Source organism: Parambassis ranga, chromosome 2, assembly GCF_900634625.1.
Source record: "Parambassis ranga chromosome 2, fParRan2.1, whole genome shotgun sequence".
Classification (NCBI taxonomy): domain Eukaryota; kingdom Metazoa; phylum Chordata; class Actinopteri; family Ambassidae; genus Parambassis; species Parambassis ranga.
This window is the reverse complement of record NC_041023.1, coordinates 34457032-34480453: the sequence shown is the minus strand read 5'-3', so window position 1 is coordinate 34480453 and position 23422 is coordinate 34457032. Positions and strand designations below refer to the sequence as shown.

The 23422-nt window shown below is 42.1% G+C and overlaps 1 protein-coding gene across 2 annotated transcripts in view; it reads right to left on the bottom strand.

Annotated features, from left to right (window-relative positions):
- Window positions 1-10849, bottom strand: part of arid2 (AT-rich interactive domain 2) — a 30823-nt gene extending 19974 nt beyond the window's left edge. Inside the window, exons 1-4 of one of the 2 annotated variants that reach the window (XM_028400614.1) lie at window positions 10380-10849; window positions 10163-10256; window positions 9156-9253; window positions 668-801 (exon numbers count right to left, since the gene is read on the bottom strand). In XM_028400614.1, coding sequence (XP_028256415.1) covers window positions 668-801; window positions 9156-9253; window positions 10163-10256; window positions 10380-10471 — 418 coding nt within the window. In that variant the 5' untranslated portion in view covers window positions 10472-10849. Of the gene's footprint in view, window positions 1-667; window positions 802-9155; window positions 9254-9576; window positions 9826-10162; window positions 10257-10379 lie in introns of those variants that run through there. The other variant, XM_028400615.1, reaches the window with a different exon arrangement.
- Between the last annotated feature and the right edge of the window lie 12573 nt (window positions 10850-23422).

The following is a 23422-nucleotide window of genomic DNA, read 5'->3' as shown; positions in this document are numbered from 1 at the left end:
GAAGGCTTATGAACTGGGCTCACAGCTACACCACAGATGCCTTGAGAGTAGACCATGGGTCACAGCAGAAAATGTAGAGCATACTAGACTTCATACATATAAATTTGACAAGATGCTTTTCCCAAAAGCCACAAAGAAGTTATTGTGAAAGTCAAATACATCATTCTGACTTCTTTCTTGCAAAAAAAGCAGGTATTAATTTTACAGCTAAACAGCATCTGTGTCATAAGATCACAATAACAATCACCATAGAGACAATGTGCCAAAAAACACCAGACAACGACAACTTGAAGTTACAGCACAAAACGACCTGATGGAAATGTAAAAATAAAGGAGCTGGTGCAACAGATGGAAAAAATGACTCAACAAAGAGGTGATTTACTTCAGAGGTTCTTGATGCTGTTGTTCGAACTGACTAGAGATGCACGCATAAGCCCGCTAGCACAGCTCACAGGAATACTTTGGCACTTGGGAATCTACCTATGCACTTTTTTGCTGGTTTTCAAGCCCAGATCATTTCTGCATCCTAAATGTCAAACTAAAGACAGCAACCTGTTAGCTCAACTCTGTTCAAAGGTAACAAAACCCACCTATATGCATATCTAAGCTAACAACATATCTTAGCAGCTCGAAACAAAACTGGAAAGTGCAGTAGGTGTCTGCCTACCTGATACAATGTGTTGCTGGTAGTTGTAAGAGTTGGGAATTGCACCGATTGGAAGAGAGGCTTTGGGATTCCCCGGCTGCGCTTCTTCATCATCCTCGCCGAAGTGATGGACTTTCTCATACTTCTCCAAGTATCTGTGAGAGAGGGGGAGAGCAAAAAAAGAAATGATGAGTTTCTGCTTTATTTCTATATTTTTAATGTATGCAGGCACATTTTCCTATGAGGGCTGAAGCTGCTGTGATGCCGAGTACAAACTAAGACTCAGGACTACAATTCCCCATTCCAGAGAAACATTGCTCTGCGATAAGACTCGAGTGCCTCTCAAGTATGGCAGTGCTTCAGGTTTGCCTTATTTGAGAAACATAAACACCCACAAAGCTGCCAGAAACCCCAGTAAATAAGAGGAACAGACAGGGTTTGAACATTTTTCATTTGAGATTTTTCTACCAAGCTCCCTTCTCTCATTAAAATCCAGCATGACCATAAAATCTAGCATAATGACCAAGCCGTGCTTCCACTACTTTACTGATGTTTGGCCTTAACAGCAATATTTAAAGTCAACTCAACATGCTTTTAATTTCCTCTGAGATAAAGAACAGACTACCTGTTGTTGATGACAGACCTACAAAAAGATTAGTTGTGTAAACTGTCAAAGCGATTGTGCTCAAACAAGAATCTGGAAGGCAGAATTTATGATTCCCTTCAAGAACAAAACCTAGGGAAACTTTTGTGTAAATCATTCAAATGTTTTTAACCAGTAACACCAGCAGTGCAATTTTCACACTGGTGAAAGCTTTACAAATTGCACCAAGTAACTGAAAAAAAACCAACAAGAAGAAACTCAGAGGATGACTGGATAAAGCAGCAGGATGTGCTCCATATGTTGACCAGTCATCGGACCATACAGTGTGAATAGAATATGCGAAATAATGACTAATGACATTTTTTTTGTTCCTTTTGCACAAAAACATCTGACAGGTTTGGTGCACAGAGGGGGTGTGGCACCATAAACATATGGCATCACCTTGGACATAAAACAGAGCATTGGGCAGAAGATTTAACAGCTCCCACACAGTCTGACTGGCCTGAGAACTGCTAAAACAAGCACAACAAACATTTATCTTTCAGAATTAAGTCAAGATAAAGATATAGCCTCTCCATAGTAATTCAGTGTGTCCACAAAATTATATTTTGCACAGTTGGTTTATAATACAGGTAAAATCTTTTATTCTAAAACAACATTAACATCTGGCAAGATGAGATTTCATCCAGCTCTGGTAATTTAGCAAATGTTTCACAAGAAATCACAAAAAGCTTTACTAAGACTTAAATGCTCTCACAGGCTCTAAAGCAGTAAATAGAGCATAGAAAAAAAGCGGAGAATAAGCTCTGTACTAAATCAGGAAAGCATATGTTTGCATACAGGAAGCTGACGGTTATTAGTCAGCACTACTGACTCTGTGAGAAATCTGAAAAAACAAATCCAAGTGAAATTCTTAACGCATAAATTGTAACTTTTTCACTGCTTAACAAAACACAACATCGTGTGCACAGGATGCAAAATGATCAGCGCTGAGTAGCATTCAAGCAAATTTATCTGCAATCCTTGAAGTTTGCACTGCACTGAGCATGCAACTACAAATTCAGGCATTTTTGTATGTGATAAACGCCTCATAATAAATCATCCAGACAAACACACACACTTCCACAGACACACGTCAAAATACCTCAGCAGCGATACTGTGGTGAACCCAGCCTGTGTGGCCGTGAGTCACCGTGCGCCTGCCTGTTTCTGAAATAGGCCCCGCTTGTTCATCGTGGCCGAGGTAATCCCCCGTTTGCTGGCTGCCGGGTGACACGCTGGACTATAAATACACTCAGCCTTCATTTGTAAAGAGAGCGTGTGTGAGAAGGAGGGTGGGGGGAGCGGGAGAGATAGGCCCTGGTCCCGACTGCAGCATCATCAACTGCTGTCTGGGCACAAGCAAGAAAAACGTTGTGGGTAAAGATGGGTGGGGGCTTGGGATGAGAGGGGGAAGTCAACAGCAGCTGTCTGCGCTTCCCCTTTTTCTCTCCCATAGATACATGAGAGGAACATCAGTTCCTCTCCTGCTTGAGAAGCACGCGACTACCCGCCATCAGAAAACCGCCAGGACTTGCCTCAATTCTACTACAACCATTTAGGGAAGTGTGTGAATTATCACTGCTCATACCGAGCGGCAAATTCCCTCCAAAATAACACAGCAAAGGCAAAGCGTGGGTAGCAGACAAGGTGTGAGAATTGATGAGTAGACACCATGGTACAAACAGCCACTGTCATTAGTATTGTGTCATTTACGGTCATCTGAATCACACTAGGGCAGATACTCCTGGTTTCAATTGCTCTCAGATGCCCAAATGCCCTGGATGTGTCTGTGTGTGGGAGTTGAATGCCCCCTGCTGGACATGGACACAGACATGCAAAGACACCCACTGCAAATATCTGCACAGAAATGTTTGCTGGGATATAGTGGAGCAGGCTGTCCAACACAAGCAGAGGCTGCTTTATTTCGTCAATAACTACAGGGCCATTTATTGATGCCACTGAGAAAATACTCCACAGAATCACAACAGCACATTCAATACACAAAATGCCAAGACACAGTAAACAGTAAACATAGTGGCACTATGCTGTGACTTCTCCTAGTGTTTAAAGAGGGGTGGTCAGCAAAAGCAGCAATACTTCTACTTTTTAGCAGTGGAACAATTTTCATAGTGGTTCAGGTTATCTAGAACTCTGCCAACTCAGGTGTCAAGGAAAGACCTTGCTTTACATAATGGCAAACGCTGTGCCTGGCTGTTTTTCAGGAATGGATGCTATGACCGAGTTGGGTTTTAAATGAAATCTTTTCTGTGTGGAAGAACATCTTCTTGAAGGTATGCCTGACCACTCTTCTGTATTTTATATCTCTGGCATGACACATAATATCCTGTCCATTCCTGCACCCACAAATCAAGCAAACTGTGTTGTATGGCTGAGGCTCACTACAGTTCCTGAATGTATGGATCGGTTGCAGACGATTTTTGAACAATATGTGTTGCATTACTACATGATCTAATTCCTCTTGACTAAAGCCTGTGAGTGTAATTATCCAAAATGTTAATGTGATGGGATGAGCTGTGGTCCCATTATGTGACTCTGGATTAAGCTGTAAATGATGCTAGTGTAGTGCAACCTTGCATATGCATAGCAGACTGTAGTCATGGCTCCAGACCCATTCATTCACAGAAGCCTCTTTCACATTGCCATTTAACACACTGTTATCATTCTGTGTGGAAAGTATGAAGGTAGAAAATAAGATATTTTGGTGCGGTGGCTACCTTCACAAAGCCTAATCAAAAACTGTGTGACAGGCTGTGCTGAGAAAAAAAAGAGGGAACTTCACAAGACACCCGACTGGATGGTATACCACAGAATGTACAGCACGTACATGGAGTAGTACACTTGACAACATTTTGCCGTTCCTTCATAACAATTTCTAACACAAATGTTAAACATCAAACCAGTTGTGTGATGCACAGATTATAAACAGGGCTCTATTTAGTAGAAGCACATGGAAAGGTTGATATGTCAATGACAGCTTTGCATGACAGCTGGTCAACAATTAAAATGCTAATCACAGTGAAGCTTTTATTTAACTTCTTAACCTAGCATCAACAGGCTTTTCAGAACACATTACATTAGTGACAGTGTGATGAAATGACTGATGATGAATGTGTTAGAGTGACCAATATAATTTTCTACATTGTGTGTATACAATCTCCTTGTGGGTTTCATCCTACACCGAGATATGAGGCACTCCTTTCAGAGATTTTACTCCTGGGTCTAACCTGGCTCCCTATTAGTTGAGTTGGGCTAAACACAGAAAATAAGTTCCAAAAATGTGAAAAATACACTTAACAGGTTAAGTGTTCTCCTTATACCGGAGAGGTGCATGATGCTAACATAACAACCAAAGCAAACTGTAACTGTATTAATTTGATAGTGGTAATTCCAGCTTCCAACTGCACTGTCAAGTACACAGCAGATCTGCCCATCTGCTTGTTAGCAAGGAAACTGAGAGAAGGAGATTAGGCTATCAGTGGTGGCCAACAGTGCTTGAGGGCAGGTCAAATTACAGACAGACCAAAAACAAAGTCTCAACAGCTTTTAGATGTTATCTGCGGTAGTAAATTTGCACTACTGCTCTTATTTTGTAAAAAAAGAAAGAAAAAAACTGTTATTATTCTGTACAAGCAGGAAGAAGCAGGTCCCAGTCCAGATCCTTCTCCATAACTGGTTGTAATTTGGGCATCTCTAAAGTCTGAGCAGCAGCTTGGATGAGGCAGGGGGAATAAAAACCGGGCTAATGCAATCCAGATCAAAGGCCACTTCATCCAGATGTTTTAGATGAGCAGGAGAGTCTATCTACATACACAGGAAGCAGAGCAAGACCAACAGCTATGATGGTACATGGAATAAGCTTTTAAATAGGTGTGAAAATTAACACCCAGCAAGCTGAAGAGGCTAGCAAAATGTGTCTGTGGTGCAAGAATGAGCAATAGTTCAATGTTGTGTTTTCTTTTTTCCTCAAGAAACAGTGATATCACACGCCTATGCGAAAATCAAGACCTGACATTGCAATCAACATTAACCACACTGTGTAGCACTGTTACACATTCACACATAATAAACAGTGGAGTAGATACATTAGTTCAGTGGGCTCTGTTCATATTGTACACACAGGTGGGGCAACTATCAGTGTAGTTAAAAACACCAAGCATTGTTTACTATGCCAGCAGAGTCATGGGACACAAGATCTCCAAGACTGATACAATTATATTCATTTGACATTTTCTCCTAGGAAAATACACACAATGAGTATAAAATGGCATAAATTATAGTCCACTTGCAACTCCTTTCATGGCTTGAAAACACTAAATTTGTCATGCTCACATGACTGCACCACTGGCTAATTGCTGGGGTCATGAGAATTTTGGGGCCTAAACGTGGGGTCATAAGCCAGTAACTGTTGAGAAACACCAGGCTAACTAGTCTGGTATTAAGGATTTATATTACAACAGGAAACATCATTATACCAAAATACATGCACCTGTTTCTTTGTGCTGCAAAAAGTTAGGCTTCAAAGTGTGGCATAAACATTTTTCTGTGAAAGAAGCAGCTTGGCAAACTCTGAAGATTACTTGGTAGATTCAGCAGAAAGCGGTACATTTAAAGGCTTGTTTCTTTGTCTATAATAAGTGAACAGAGCCTAACTTGGCAGGGGTCACAGGGTGAATTCCACATTACTGTTACAACTACACTTATGAATGAACATAATTTCATTAGGTCACATAAGCTCGTAAAACTAAACTATTGTTAAAAATCTAACTTAAACAACTATACCCTCAAATCAAATTCCTTCTTTCACAGGGTTCCGTCAATGTATCCAAACCCCTACACAGATAAAAACAGATGAGTGTACATTTAAGCCAACACAGAGGCTTAAGTGAGTGTTCCTAGATGTCAGGGACTCATGGGCCTGATTTCCTCCCAGTGGGGATGCAGCAGCGAGGGCAAACAAAGGTTGAACCAGTGTATCTGTCACCTGACTTGGCTTCTGGGTACATTATGCTGCGGTTTGGGGAAAAAAAAAGAAAAGCCAAAGACCAAAGCAACACCAGAGGTCTTATTTTGTAACAACTTTCATTCATTCTCAAATTATGGAGAGCCCCTGGATGAGTGGGGTTGTGTTTTACTGCAAAAATCAGGACTCTGTTGCGTCACAAGGGTCGAGAGTTTGGTGCAAACCACTTCCAAATCATATGAAACTGCTAATGGAAAAGAAAACTGTGAAGGTGTGACAATGTATTGACTGAGAATCAGCCTTTGCAGCCAAAGGAAAACTGGCAGCCTTCAGTAACTCTAACCCAATCCACTAAGTGCAGATACACAGATGTAGAACATAAACATGTGTCAGATTATGGAAGTGTAAAAGGTAGCAGCCTCGCAGGAATAGATCTTGAGGAAACAGGTACACTTTCAAATAGCATTAAAGAATCAAAGCTATATACAGTAGCTTCCATTTCAATCAAGACCGTTTCAATAATGTTCCGGTCACACACACAATACATTATTTAACACTTTTTAATCAGCAGTTCTGACTGACAGATCATTAATATTGCTCAAACTCAAACATATTTTACCAATTAGGCAGGCCAAAATCATAGCTGTAACTCAACTATGCCCTTAGTATCAGATCACACTAATATTGTGTTCCAGAGTGTGAATCCTTCCGCCCCCAACGTTGAAATGAAATCAGCACCATGAGCAGGATTCATGTAAAAGCAGCATTTCAAAAAGTTGACAACGATCTGGAAAAATATTTCTGGCAAGCATCCTTCACTTATTACAGAGTGACATTCAGATATCAAATAGACAGAAGCGGGAGCTGGCACTGAACTTCAGCACTGCCTATTACTCTGCTCCGAGTGGGAAGTGTTGACCAGAGAGAGCCACATCATGATCATGAACTCGGTCAACAGGCAGTGCGGAGAATGTGTGTCCTTTACTCCTACCTGCTAACTTATCCGAGGTCAATCAGTGGAAAAGAACAAAGAATTAACAACAGAGTTGGATATGACTATTTTACTTGTCAATGCACATATTTTGAACTGTATTAGTTGTCAGTTTTTTTGCACCAGCACACCTTGAAGATGCAAACAAAGCAAAAACACTCAGGGATCAGCTATCGGTTAAAGATGGTCTTTCAACTGGATAATCAAGGTTAACACCTGATATTAGCAAACATCCACCCGGATCAAGTGTCCTTGAATGAGACAATGAATCTGAACCAGCTCCAGTGGGTACATATCCACTGTGTACCTGACTATGACCTTTGACCTCTCCTGGAGGTAGCAAAAGGACAATATCCTTAGCATAACAGTCACCCACATTTGCTGCAAGAAACAAAAAAAGGTAATTTCTCTATCAGCAAAAAGCACAGCACAAGGGAGGAAGTCTCTATTATCAGTGTCAGTTGGAGCAAGACAAGCCTAGCTGTCTGCTGTCTCTGACATCCCTACACCAAGCTGACTTAGATAAACCTCCCGAAGCAGCTCCAAAGGCTGCCGTGGCACAAGGGCGATATTCAGCATGTTGGTCGACTCGGCTGTCAGGTCTGCTTTGCTCTGTGTCATATCTTCCTTCCCAAAATATTTTATAGGTAATAATTACAGGGACTCATCAGAGAAAAAAAACAGGTGGAAACTTTTTAGGGAAAAATCTGAAATAGCCATGATGGTTACACAATCTTTGCATCTGGTATCTATAACAGATACATCTGCTGTTTTTTGCAAAACCATTTTAGAAGCTCAAAAAAAGCCCATCATTAGCTGACTGTCTGTGACACACACTTCAAGCACACTTAAATGTAAGCCTGTTAGACACAGACAAAACAGATTTCTTATTGTTAATGTTTTACTCAGCCTGTGAGGATAAGTAGCCACATAAAATCACATCACAGAAACCCAACACCTTTGCACTGTGGCTACTTCCAGCAGGCAAGCAGACTTGATGTCTTGTCAGCTGTCTGAGCTTCCAAGCAGACCATTTTATTAAACTGTATGATCAGAAAAAAAGTGCTGCATACAGCGTTCTGACATTTACGCTAAATATGTAGAAGGGTAATAGTGCTTTGTAGTCTCTGTAGTACTTAAATAAACTTCAGGAGAGCTACACATGCCTGAGGTGTTTCTCACCTGCAGCCTTGTGTGCATGTTTTTAAGAGCTGCAAGACTCATCATACGATGTAAACAGTCAGCAATCAAATTAGCCTCCAGTCACAACTTGCAGCAGCTGGCTTTAAAAGCCAACTTGTTGACAATGCACAAAAAATTACAAGTATGATATCAACATGCAAAACATCCAGGAGTGGCTAAAAAGTATTTCTCTGCAACACAGGTGTTATCCCTGCCTTTGTAGGCAGGTGCTTGTGAAGGGGAACAGTTGTTGCATGAATTGTGGTGGGAGTAGTGGAGCACAGAGAAAGCAGTAACACCAAAATCACAAATGCCAGCATATACACCAGACTCCCATCACAGGCAGCTTACTGTGTTCAGACTTGGATATGAAATCCACATCGGAGCACCCAGATCTGCATCAAAACCAAATGATGCCTCTGGCTACAACATTTTCAGAAACTATTGCAGGTACATGATTTAAGACAATTCAACATCCAAACTTTCCTTCCAGAGTTAAAGAAGAAGAGACTTTAAGATCAGTGTTTTTCTGATGTTCCTATCTATTCTGGCATGAAATATGTCCACAATATAACTTGGATTAAGTGGCACAATGATGTACTAGTGCGGTGGAGCGGAGAGGCTAGATCCTGCTGACTGCATCTTACATTTGTAAACACTTCCCACATGCTACCTGAGAGCAAGAGAGCTGCATGGCTGCACTACTTACCGAAGGTAGTACTGTTTTAAAGCAAATGCGGCGTTGGAACAACTCCTCGGGAAGTTAAACTCTTCTCCAAGTTCAATCCATTGGTTTTTCTCAGATACCTGAAAGTGACAGTAGGGGAGTACGTTAGCAAACAAACAACAAAAAGAGCGGTTACTCTGCAGCGTCTGGTCTGCTACAGGTTTCCCCAATGAGGCAATACCACAATCACTAATCAATAACTTTCTCAAACTGCTGCAAATATGTGAAATATATAAGATAATCATGTAAAAAACGTTTGGTATATTGTGCTAAATTAGCCGCCAAAATGTTTATCAATAGCACATATTTACATTTGACACATCGGTAAATACAACTGCCTGACTCCCTTTAGGACGTTAACGTTACTGTTGCTGCTAGTTAGCACTACAGCTAACGAGCTAACCTGACTTTTTGCCGTGTGTGCGTTGAAAGCCATCGAGGCCAAACTCCAGCAAAACTGTCTCCATCAATAAACAGTTGCGTTAGCTTGCGGCGACCCGCTTGATTTTTAGAGTAGCTTTAGGTAGCGTTTACTGTATTCACTACATGGGCCTGTGAGGCCTACATTTTGTCATCAGCCATGAAGCCGAAGAAAGATGGCTATGGCGTGAAAGAGAATTCAAGCTTCCCCCCCTGGCTGGAAACTACCGGTAAAAAGCCCGGGCGAAACGCTATGTCCTACGCGGTGTTTTCCTCGGCCGGGCTCCGTGCCGATAATCGATGTTAAACGTGCCCGCTAATTTTGAGTCGCTCCAACTGCACTCTGACTCGGAGCGGACTCTCAATTCAAACCACACACAACAACACAAGCCACCACATTGCATAGAGATACATGGCAAACTAGCACAAGGCCAACACCGACACACTAACGTTTTCCTGGAGGTTTAGACTTGTCCCGGGTTTACCCACAGTGAGTTGTAGAGAGTGGTCCACCGAGGAGTCCACAGACAGCAGCGTGTGGAGAAAAAACACTTTTAGTTCCCACTCACCTTAGCAAATCCACCTAAAGAGACGACTCTGATATAGAGAGCATTCAGATCCAGCTCTTTCCCACCCACGATAGGAATCTTCTTGAACTGCGATCTGTTGGGATAACACAAGAAATAAATGCACACATGTTTAAAAAAGACTTTTGGTTAACTCGCAGTCACATGCAATGAAGATTTAAAGTTATATTTCTTGGGAATAAAGACGCCCCAATCTCACCCTCTGCTTTGGTGAAATTGCCGCAGCTCGTCCAGGAAAGCCTGTCCTTTCCTTCGCTGATCTAGTAGATTTTTCCCCGTCGAATTTGCCATTGTTTTTGCATGCAAAAACGGTTAAAGCCCACTTCAGTCGCTTCTTAAGACACCAAGGATCCCATACTCCGCCGGCGCTCAGTCATTCGCCAAGCCGAGTGTTTAAAAAGTTAAAGAAATAGCTGATAGCAAGAAGAGCGGCAGCTCGCTAATAAAGACTGATGCACACAGAAAGCAAACCCGATTCAAGCCCGGACTAAGTTCCAACGAACAGTCACAAATACGACCGATTTACCGGCAGATTAGAAACGCCATGGCAGAAGGTGTTGAATCAATGCTTTTGGTCGCGGTTGTATTCGTTTGGAGTGGTTTGACAGTGTGTTACGGACGCAGCTCCGAGGCTATCGCACACACTGTAGAGCGGCAGAGGGATCCAGTTCTCAGACAAAAAGATGTGAAGGCCGCGGAGCCTGGCCTGCCATGCGCGCAGCGCCCTCTGTGGCCATAGGCGGCACTGCACCGTCCAGAGCAGAAGCGAGTGCTGGAACAATAGAGACTGTTTTCTTTTTTAGGGACCGTCTGACAACTCGCCTCTCTGTGTGGAAAACGGGTCAGGAGGTAGCTGGAAATGTCCCGTGGGGGGAGGGGATAACACTAATTAACATAGGTCCTTATTATTCCAACCAGGCGTATAATGAAGGGCAACCTCACAGTTTAATGGTAAAATACTTTTTATTTAGTTACCTACAAAAGACACAGTGTGTTTACTGTAACTGATTTCCAAAGTAATCACTCTCCTTACTCGGTCTAATCAAGCAGTGGTAGAAGATTTTTATATATAAAAATGATATCTACCTAAATATTCAAAATAATTTGCAGTTTCTTATTAAAATTTCAACAAGCAGTCCCGTATTTGACAATAAAATAAGGTCTAGATGAGCAACACTCTTTCAAAATAATTTAATTCAAAGTGTAAGTCAGAGAAAAGCTGTATTTCTGTTATTTTATGTGCATTTTACACACGAAATATGCCAGTGGTGCACATAGTCTTTCTGATATTTTATTCATTATTTTATTGCTTTGGGCCTTAAAAGCTGTTATTTGGTGGCTATATTTTATTTTCACAGCATCTCGCAGATTAACGCAGTGAATGGACACAGTAAATCATAATAACATGACATTATTTATATGTTCAGAATTTTAGGTTGTGCTTTATTTGCCACAGTGCCGTAATATTTTCTTGTTGGATTTCGAGGGAATTCCCAATAATAAATAGATATGTCAGGGTGTCAGTGCATGATAAATCATCATCATATTTTGCGGCATACCCTTACACAGTTTTGTCAAACAAGTATTTTGCACGCCACATATGGTCATCAGAGTGATTAATTTTCCCCCCTGCTGCAATCTGTTGCTGGAAACTTGTAAACGCGGTGGTAAGCTGACAGTATCCCTTGCTGACCACTTCAAAACGACTTTATCTCACGGGATGGTTGAAAATTACTCCTGATCCCTTTCCCTGCAACTGCCAAGCGGATATCTTCTTGATGGGGTTACATTCAACCATTACACGTACCCCTTTGCTCAATGAAAACCTGTCACAAAATGGCGGAGACGTACGTTAGCAGACCCCATTTTGAGGAATTGACACTAGACAGCGGAAAAGTGCATGTCCTTGTGTGTAGTTTTCGAAAATAGTGCTCCCTTTCTGCAAACAAACTGCGGCACACAGGAGTTTACCTCACGCCTGTTTGGACTCCCCACTCGTCAACCGAATTCAGGGCTAAGAGTCGGTCGAGCGCTAGCTCGTTAGCATAGCCGACGTTAGCAAAATCACCACGAACCTGTTCTGAGCAGTTTGTGTTAATCCAATTACTTGCTGACATCTAGTGCTAACACACAATGACGGGCGGTTTTGCGTCGTTTCTATGTTACATTTATGATTATTTGTGAAAATGTGTCCTCGTTCAAAGCGAATCGTTTGGCCGTAAGCTCTACTGCTGTCCTGTTTGAGCATATCAGATTGCAGTCCCTAATTATCGCTGCTAACATGGCTAACAAGGCTATCCTCGCATTTCAGCAGCCTGCATCTCTTTGAACAAGCTTAATGTTAAATCTTATAGCACATGTAACAACAGACAGTGAGCACATTTTACCACAGGAGACTATTTTAGTTACTACACTCATGCAGTGCCGTGTAAGCTAACGGGCTAGCCACCTTGCCTGCGTTTTCTGTTTAGCTAATGATAGCTAATGTTATAGTTACTGCTTAATACTCGTGTCATTGTACCGTATAATTACACGTGGTCGACCTGTGTGCATATAAGCAAAACAAACTTAATATAGGTGTGCTGTCAGTCTGAATGCTACATCTACTAGCCGATGTTGCTATTAGCCATTATGTTCTGTTCCTGTGCTGGTACACGATACCAGTGCAATCAGTGATTTTTAATGTGCATAGACAAAAGTGTGTATAAGTACTACAGCAGTGTATTTATCACGCTTATTATAATTTGCCACCGCATTGTAGTCCATTTGCTATTTATACATGTAAACGCTCATAAATAGGACTTAGATTGTATTTTTAGTAATAAAATGATATGAATTAATTGAATTTGTGCTGGCTAATGGCTGAAGTCTGAATGCTCTGCCAGAAAATGGCCTTCTTAATCCTATGCAGATGGATATTCTCTATGGTCAAGTGCATCTGAGGATTATTAAATTATTTAATTGTGGATCAGTGGTTGATCAATGCTGTTCAATTTTGTGTATTACTGATGTACTGGGATGTATTAAACATTTTTTCAGTTTATTATGTAGTTAATGTAGTAGCATACCACGCAAAAATGATTTTAATATTTCCATGCATTAGAAGTCAGGGTCTGCACTGACATATTACAGATCTGTCTTGTGTTATTATTAACCATTTGGCATTCAATCCCTGCAGTGTGTTAGATAAACTTCAAATGTACACATGTAAAATACATCTGAAATACACTACTTCACAGCAGCCTGAACATGTGTAATGAGTTTGGAAATGCTTTAATAGTTCAATAGAGGCCCCTAAAATCAATGAATTCATTCCTAACCTCCTGCAGATTACTGTAACATGCACACAAGACACCAAATAACTATCAGATTAAATTTCAGAGGCATTAATTGCTTCATGTATCACCAAAGATGTCATATATTAATTTAGCCTTATTTAATGTATAATGTATTAATCCTATAAAAGTACATATTAGGGGAAATCTCCGGTCATAATCTGTTAACAAAAAGCAAACCAAACTGTAAAGCGCTGTCCTTCGTCCATTTCTGCTGCATTTAAGAAGTGATGAATGGTGTGCAGTGACTGTGAATGTGTACTTGAAAGCGCTATAGTCAGTTATGCCATCACACAGAGGTTCTCATCTGATGTGACAGCCAGGCCGCTCATGGCATATGGCGCAAATGGGGCCAGTAAGCCCAAGCTGCCTCCAAGCACCCAGACAAAAGATCCCAGTGGGACGCTAACTGCGTGTAACGTTCTTACACCTCCTTGCTCCCTGCGGCCTCCACCACGCCTGAGGTTTTTACGGGTCTAGAGTGATAAGGGTGTGAAGTTATTTGATGGAAAAGGGCTCCATCTTCTGGCAGTCAGGCAGTACATCAGAATGATGACATGGATTCACCTCATTGCCTTGGGAACATATTGTACTGAGAGGGATCAGTTGAGAGGTTTTAAACAACATACAGTCACAGCTGGAGGGAGATGCATGCTGGGAGATTGGGGGAGGGAACGATGGGTGGTGGTTACTGACCATTAAACTGTCATTAAAAAAGTTATGTTATATTAGACCTATCTGAAAGCTGGTTATGTTTACTTGTGCATAGGGATGTTGGAGATTTAATATCTCATTTTATATCTCATTCAATACATTGAATGTGTGTACCAGATACCCTACATACTTTAAATTGTAGGGTTCATGAATGAGACTACAGTACAGTGTGTGTCAGGTGGACACATTTATAACTCATACACTGTTTAGTGAGCATTGTTGGTATTTGCAGTGGAAGACCTGATAAATTGACTGGTTACACCTGTAATGGAAAATTATTGATGCAATAACATATATTTTTTCTATTTTAAATGCTGAATTAATACAGAACCAGCTCATCTGTCCACACTATATGTAGTAAGGGTGACCTTTTTATGGGATGTCTCCAACAGGTTTTATTTTGCCCTTATTTCAGCAGACACATTGTGACACATCACATCAGCCATGTTGTTGAATATCTTTAAAGATTTGGATTTACTGTTACAGTACTCGATAAAAAGTAATGCACCTTGACAGGATTTTGTGGCATCTCTAAGTATGTCCCATGTTTGGACACATTTTTCCAGCATTTGCTCATCCTATTTATTTAAATAGCCTGTTTTAGAGTTTAAATCATTCGTGCACAGACACACACACACACACACACACATACAAATACCTACCTATTGTCATCATTAGGTGGCGCTCCTGCCTCATTATTGGCATATTCCCTGTTTTCAGCATGGTGTTCTGCTCTGACGTATTTTCTGCTTTACTATATTTTACTCATTCAAGATGACAAGAACTTTTACACATGCCACACCACATATACTTCAGTTATAATTACTTTAGTTATGGTGTACTGTGACAGTTGATCTTTTTTGACAGCTGTGTTTTAAGTGTCTGCTGTGAAAACTGCACATTTACCTCAAATACATATAAATGCCCCACTTATGCTATAGTCTACTGGTCTTAATAGTGCAGCTTGACAACCATTATTAGTTAATATAGTTAAAAGTTTGGTATTAAAATAAACTGTGTGGTATGTATGATGGTGTCAGTGAGGAAGAAAGAGAAAAGTTGTTGTTGAGTGTGTTTTCTACTCAACAATAGAACATTATCCAGTTTCAGTCATCTGGCTGGCTGTGGAGGCAGGCGCAGCAGGTGGAGGACTGACTGTTTCCTGAAGTATTTATAACAAAAAGAGTGTAGCAGAAGCTGTCATGGTTTCACTCCACAATGACAAGGGTGCGGCTGAAACTCGACACAAATCCATCCACCTTCCCCCTCATTAGAGCGAGCAGTTCGGGATAGCCCAAGATATAGAGCCAGTTTGATGTATAGGGACTAATCTTCCTTATTGATAGATAGCAGGTCAGCCAGTGTTTGTTTTTCTACCTGACAGCTCTATGATGTTTGTGTGGAGACACCATGTCAGTCAGCATGTGTACAGATCGAAAAGGCAGGGGTGTCAAACCTCATTTAGCTAAAGTTGGTTAAAGTCAAATGATTGTTTCCTCTAAAACACAAATAAATTCCACATTAGCCTGTGACTTTGTTTTCCAACAAAACTTTATTTCATTAAACTGCATGGACTCACAAATTCCACCTGATAAAATATGTAGTTTTTCTGCTAAAAATGTCAAGGTCACTTATTGTGAATGCATTTTTTCCCTGTTGACTTCCTCCATGTTTAGTTTAGCATTGATCTTGCTGCTATATGTTGCACAATGTTTCACAAAATGTCCTGAAGAAAAGTACGAACACAAACTCTGTAATGATTTATGCTAGTTTCACACTCATAGTACTTATACCTTTGTTTACATCTGTACATATCCTTCCTTGTTTCCAGAATCCAGAACGCTACAGGAAATCTTTCCTGCCTCATGCTGTAAGACTGTACAACACCTCATCTCTGTGCCAGAGATAACACAGACTCACTGCTGTAAGGGACAGATTTTGCACAAGGTTTAGGTTTTAACTGTTAAACTGCACACTGTTGTTCTTGCTTATAATATCATTTCATATTTTCATACCAAATTGCACAATCCGAGTTAGACTGATATGTATACCTGCATTACAAATTGCACATTTTTGCATCCGCGGATTTATATTTTTCTTGCTGTAAATAATGTTTATACTGTTTAATTAGGGCCCGAGCACCGAATGGTGCAAGAGCCCTATTGAAACCCTTAGGATTATTATTTTTTTAGGGCCCGAGCACCGAATGGTGCAAGAGCCCTATTGAAACCCTTAGGATTATTATTTTTTTTTTTTTTTTTTTTTTTTTTTTTTTTCCCCCTCCGAGATCGCATTTTTGGAGGCCTTAACATGCCCAAAAACTCACCAAACTTGGTAGAAAAATTCATTCGCCCGAAAAATTTTGAAATTTGCTGACTTTTGAAATGCACATATAAAAATGGCTCTATAGCGCCCCCAACGCGTAGCCCCTCTGGCCGGTTTGACACAGGATTATGAAAATTGGCACACATATGTATCACCTCAAGACGCACAAAAAAGTCTCTTGGACCCCCCCTCCAAACCCAACAGGAAGTCCGCCATTTGAAGGTTTGTGGCCATTTTTGGCGATGTGTGACCCTGCTGCCAAACTTTTCACGCCTCGCATACTTCAACGGATCGAGCTGAAATTTGCCGTGTCCACTCAGGACACCATAGGGAATAGACGCATTCCAAAACTCTTACAAAAGTCTTACGGTGTGGCCGGGGCGTGGCCTCAAAGTTTGACCATTTCTGAGGACACAGAAAGTCTCTATAACTTCTTCGTTTTCTGTCCGATCTGTACGAAATGTCACATGTATGATCAGAGTCTGACCCTAAACACATCTATACAACAATATTGAGGCTTTGACAGAGCGCCACCTACTGGCTACACAAAATGTTGTGTTTTCATAGGTTTTTCTGCCTGCCCCCCTGGCCTGTTTTGAGTAGGGTCATGAAAATTGGTACACATGTGTATCACCCCAAGATGCACAAAAAAGTCTCTTGGACCCCCCCTCCAAACCCAACAGGAAGTCCGCAATTTTGAAATTTCTGTTAATTTTTGGCGATTTGTGACCCTCCTACAAAACTTTTCACGCCTCGCATACTTCCTCCAAATGAGCTAAAACTCACTGTGTCCACTCAGGACACCATAGGGAATAGACGCATTCAAAAACTCTTACAAAAGTCTGACGGTGTGGCGGGGGCGTGGCCTCAAACTTGACCATTCGCCATTACAAAGGAACTCACTGTATTTATTGCCCTAATGCGTAGCCCCGCTGGCCAGTTTGACACAGGATCATGAGAATTAGCACACATGTGTATCACCCCAAGACGCACAAAAAACTCTCTTGGACCCCCCCTCCAAACCCAACAGGAAGTCCACCATTTTGACTTTTGTGGCCATTTTTTGCCTATTTGTGACCCTGCTTCAAAACTTTTCACGCCTCACATACTTCATGCAATTGAGCTGAAATTCACTGTGTCCACTCAGGACACCATAGGGAATAGACGCATTCCAAAACTCTTTCAAAAGTATTACCGTGTGGCGGGGAGTGGCCTCAAAGTTGACCATTCGCCATTACAAAGGAACTCGCTGTGTTTTATGCAGTACTACCCATATACTTTATGCAATGTGGACAAAATCTTACAGTACTGCCATGGAGCCGAGTCTAAACAGATATATATGCTAATAGGATGATACGGTCATAGCGCCACCTACTGGTAGCAGGAAAGTTTGGTTGTAAACATGTGTTTGTTGTATATCTGTGGAAATGAGAGGAGGAGAGCATAGCACAGGAGAGTATAGGAGACGCGAGCATAGGAGAGAAGACTGCGATGACCCCACGGATCGCAAGGTGCGCGAGGGCCCGCAATGCTGCTTGCAGCTTTAATTTTTTTTTTTTTTCCCCCTCCGAGATCGCATTTTTGGAGGCCTTAACATGCCCAAAAACTCACCAAACTTGGTAGAAAAATTCATTCGCCCGAAAAATTTTGAAATTTGCTGACTTTTGAAATGCACATATAAAAATGGCTCTATAGCGCCCCCAACGCGTAGCCCCTCTGGCCGGTTTGACACAGGATTATGAAAATTGGCACACATATGTATCACCTCAAGACGCACAAAAAAGTCTCTTGGACCCCCCCTCCAAACCCAACAGGAACTCCGCCATTTGAAGGTTTGTGGCCATTTTTGGCGATGTGTGACCCTGCTGCCAAACTTTTCACGCCTCGCATACTTCAACGGATTGAGCTGAAATTCGCCGTGTCCACTCAGGACACCATAGGGAATAGACGCATTCCAAAACTCTTACAAAAGTCTGACGGTGTGGCCGGGGCGTGGCCTCAAAGTTTGACCATTTCTGAGGACACAGAAAGTCTCTATAACTTCTTCGTTTTCTGTCCGATCTGTACGAAATGTCACATGTATGATCAGAGTCTGACCCTAAACACATCTATACAACAATATTGAGGCTTTGACAGAGCGCCACCTACTGGCTACACAAAATGTTGTGTTTTCATAGGTTTTTCTGCCTGCCCCCCTGGCCTGTTTTGAGTAGGGTCATGAAAATTGGTACACATGTGTATCACCCCAAGATGCACAAAAAAGTCTCTTGGACCCCCCCTCCAAACCCAACAGGAAGTCCGCAATTTTGAAATTTCTGTTAATTTTTGGCGATTTGTGACCCTCCTACAAAACTTTTCACGCCTCGCATACTTCATCCAAATGACCTAAAACTCACTGTGTCCACTCAGGACACCATAGGGAATAGACGCATTCCAAAACTCTTACAAAAGTCTGACGGTGTGGTGGGGGCGTGGCCTCAAAGTTGACCATTCGCCATTACAAAGGAACTCACTGTATTTATTGCCCTAACGCGTAGCCCTGCTGGCCAGTTTGACACAGGATCATGAGAATTAGCACACATGTGTATCACCCCAAGACGCACAAAAAAGTCTCTTGGACCCCCCCTCCAAACCCAACAGGAAGTCCACCATTTTGTTTTTTTTTGTAATTTTTACCGTTTTCTGACCCTGCTATAAAACTTTTCATGCCTCGCATACTTCATGCAATTGAGCTGAAATTCACTGTGTCCACTTGGGACACCATAGGGAATAGACGCATTCCAAAACTCTTTCAAAAGTATTACCGTGTGGTGGGGGAGTGGCCTCAAAGTTGACCGTTCGCCATTACAAAGGAACTCGCTGTGGTTTATGCAGTACTACCCATATACTTCATGCAATGTGGACAAAATCTTACAGTACTGCCATGGAGCCGAGTCTAAACAGATATATATGCTAATAGGATGATACGGTCATAGCGCCACCTACTGGTAGCAGGAAAGTTTGGTTGTAAACATGTGTTTGTTGTATATCTGTGGAAATGAGAGGAGGAAAGAATAGCACAGGAGAGTATAGGAGACGAGAGCATAGGAGAGAAGACTGCGATGACCCCGCGGATCGCAAGGTGCGCGAGGGCCCGCAATGCTGCTTGCAGCTTTAATTTTTAGGGCCCGAGCACCGAATGGTGCAAGAGCCCTATTGAAACCCTTAGGATTATTATTTTTTTTTTTTTTTTTTTTTTTTTTTTTTTTTTTTTTTTTTTTTTTCCCCCTCCGAGATCGCATTTTTGGAGGCCTTAACATGCCCAAAAACTCACCAAACTTGGTAGAAAAATTCATTCGCCCGAAAAATTTTGAAATTTGCTGACTTTTGAAATGCACATATAAAAATGGCTCTATAGCGCCCCCAACGCGTAGCCCCTCTGGCCGGTTTGACACAGGATTATGAAAATTGGCACACATATGTATCACCCCAAGACGCACAAAAAAGTCTCTTGGACCCCCCCTCCAAACCCAACAGGAAGTCCGCCATTTGAAGGTTTGTGGCCATTTTTGGCGATGTGTGACCCTGCTGCCAAACTTTTCACGCCTCGCATACTTCAACGGATTGAGCTGAAATTCGCCGTGTCCACTCAGGACACCATAGGGAATAGACGCATTCCAAAACTCTTACAAAAGTCTGACGGTGTGGCCGGGGCGTGGCCTCAAAGTTTGACCATTTCTGAGGACACAGAAAGTCTCTATAACTTCTTCGTTTTCTGTCCGATCTGTACGAAATGTCACATGTATGATCAGAGTCTGACCCTAAACACATCTATACAACAATATTGAGGCTTTGACAGAGCGCCACCTACTGGCTACACAAAATGTTGTGTTTTCATAGGTTTTTCTGCCTGCCCCCCTGGCCTGTTTTGAGTAGGGTCATGAAAATTGGTACACATGTGTATCACCCCAAGATGCACAAAAAAGTCTCTTGGACCCCCCCTCCAAACCCAACAGGAAGTCCGCAATTTTGAAATTTCTGTTAATTTTTGGCGATTTGTGACCCTCCTACAAAACTTTTCACGCCTCGCATACTTCATCCAAATGAGCTAAAACTCACTGTGTCCACTCAGGACACCATAGGGAATAGACGCATTCAAAAACTCTTACAAAAGTCTGACGGTGTGGCGGGGGCGTGGCCTCAAAGTTGACCATTCGCCATTACAAAGGAACTCACTGTATTTATTGCCCTAATGCGTAGCCCCGCTGGCCAGTTTGACACAGGATCATGAGAATTAGCACACATGTGTATCACCCCAAGACGCACAAAAAAGTCTCTTAGACCCCCCCTCCAAACCCAACAGGAAGTCCGCCATTTTGACTTTTGTGGCCATTTTTTGCCTATTTTTGACCCTGCTTCAAAACTTTTCACGCCTCACATACTTCATGCAATTGAGCTGAAATTCACTGTGTCCACTCAGGACACCACAGGGAATAGACGCATTCCAAAACTCTTACAAAAGTCTTACGGTGTGGTGGGGGCGTGGCCTCAAAGTTGACCATTCGCCATTACAAAGGAACTCCCTGTATTTTTTGCCCTAATGTGTAGCCCCGCTGGCCAGTTTGACACAGGTTCATGAAAATTAGCACACATGTGTATCACCCCAAGACGCACAAAAAAGTCTCTTGGACCCCCCCTCCAAACCCAACAGGAAGTTCACGATTTTGAAATTTCTGTTAATTTTTGGCGATTTGTGACCCTGCTACAAAACTTTTCATGCCTCACATACTTCATCCAATTGAGCTAAAACTCACTGTGTCAACTTTGGACACCATAGGGAATAGACGCATTCCAAAACTCTTTCAAAAGTATTACCGTGTGGCGGGGGAGTGGCCTCAAAGTTGACCATTCGCCATTACAAAGGAACTCGCTGTGTTTTATGCAGTACTACCCACATACTTTATGCAATGTGAACAAAATCTTACAGTACTGCTATGGACCCGAGTCTGAACAGATATATATGCTAATAGGATGATACGGTCATAGCGCCACCTACTGGTAGCAGGAAAGTTTGGTTGTAAACATGTGTTTATTGTACATCTGTGGAAATGAGAGGAGGAGAGCATAGGACAGGAGAGTATAGGAGACGAGAGCATAGGAGAGAAGCCTGCGATGACCCCGCGGATCGCAAGGTGCGCGAGGGCCCGCAATGCTGCTTGCAGCTTTAATTATTAGGGCCCGAGCACCGAATGGTGCAAGAGCCCTATTGAAACCCTTAGGATTATTATTAGGGCCCGAGCACCGAATGGTGCAAGAGCCCTATTGAAACCCTTAGGATTATTATTTTTTTTTTTTTTTTTCTTTCCCCCCCTTAGATCGCATTTTTGGGGGCCTTAACATGCCCAAAAACTCACCAAACTTGGTAGAAAAATTCATTCGCCCGAAAAATTTTGAAATTTGCTGACTTTTGAAATGCACATATAAAAATGGCTCTATAGCGCCCCCAACGCGTAGCCCCTCTGGCCGGATTGACACAGGATTATGAAAATTGGCACACATATGTATCACCTCAAGACGCACAAAAAAGTCTCTTGGACCCCCCCTCCAAACCCAACAGGAAGTCCGCCATTTGAAGGTTTGTGGCCATTTTTGGCGATGTGTGACCCTGCTGCCAAACTTTTCACGCCTCGCATACTTCAACGGATTGAGCTGAAATTCGCCGTGTCCACTCAGGACACCATAGGGAATAGACGCATTCCAAAACTCTTACAAAAGTCTGACGGTGTGGCCGGGGCGTGGCCTCAAAGTTTGACCATTTCTGAGGACACAGAAAGTCTCTATAACTTCTTCGTTTTCTGTCCGATCTGTACGAAATGTCACATGTATGATCAGAGTCTGACCCTAAACACATCTATACAACAATATTGAGGCTTTGACAGAGCGCCACCTACTGGCTACACAAAATGTTGTGTTTTCATAGGTTTTTCTGCCTGCCCCTGTGGCCTGTTTTGAGTAGGGTCACGAAAATTGGCACACATGTGTATCACCCCAAGATGCACAAAAAAGTCTCTTGGACCCCCCCTCCAAACCCAACAGGAAGTCCGCCATTTTGAAATTTCTGTTAATTTTTGGCGATTTGTGACCCTGCTGCAAAACTTTTCATGCCTCGCATACTTCATCCAAATGAGCTAAAACTCACTGTGTCCACTCAGGACACCATAGGGAATAGACGCATTCAAAAACTCTTACAAAAGTCTGACGGTGTGGCGGGGGCGTGGCCTCAAAGTTGACCATTCGCCATTACAAAGGAACTCACTGTATTTTTTGCCCTAATGCGTAGCCCCGCTGGCCAGTTTGACACAGGATCATGAGAATTAGCACACATGTGTATCACCCCAAGACGCACAAAAAAGTCTCTTGGACCCCCCCTCCAAACCCAACAGGAAGTCCACCATTTTGATTTTATTTTGTAATTTTTACCGTTTTCTGACCCTGCTATAAAACTTTTCATGCCTCACATACTTCATGCAATTGAGCTGAAATTCACTGTGTCCACTCAGGACACCATAGGGAATAGACGCATTCCAAAACTCTTTCAAAAGTATTACCGTGTGGTGGGGGAGTGGCCTCAAAGTTGACCATTCGCCATTACAAAGGAACTCGCTGTGTTTTATGCAGTACTACCCATATACTTTATGCAATGTGGACAAAATCTTACAGTACTGCCATGGAGCCGAGTCTAAACAGATATATATGCTAATAGGATGATACGGTCATAGCGCCACCTACTGGTAGCAGGAAAGTTTGGTTGTAAACATGTGTTTGTTGTATATCTGTGGAAATGAGAGGAGGAGAGCATAGCACAGGAGAGTATAGGAGACGAGAGCAT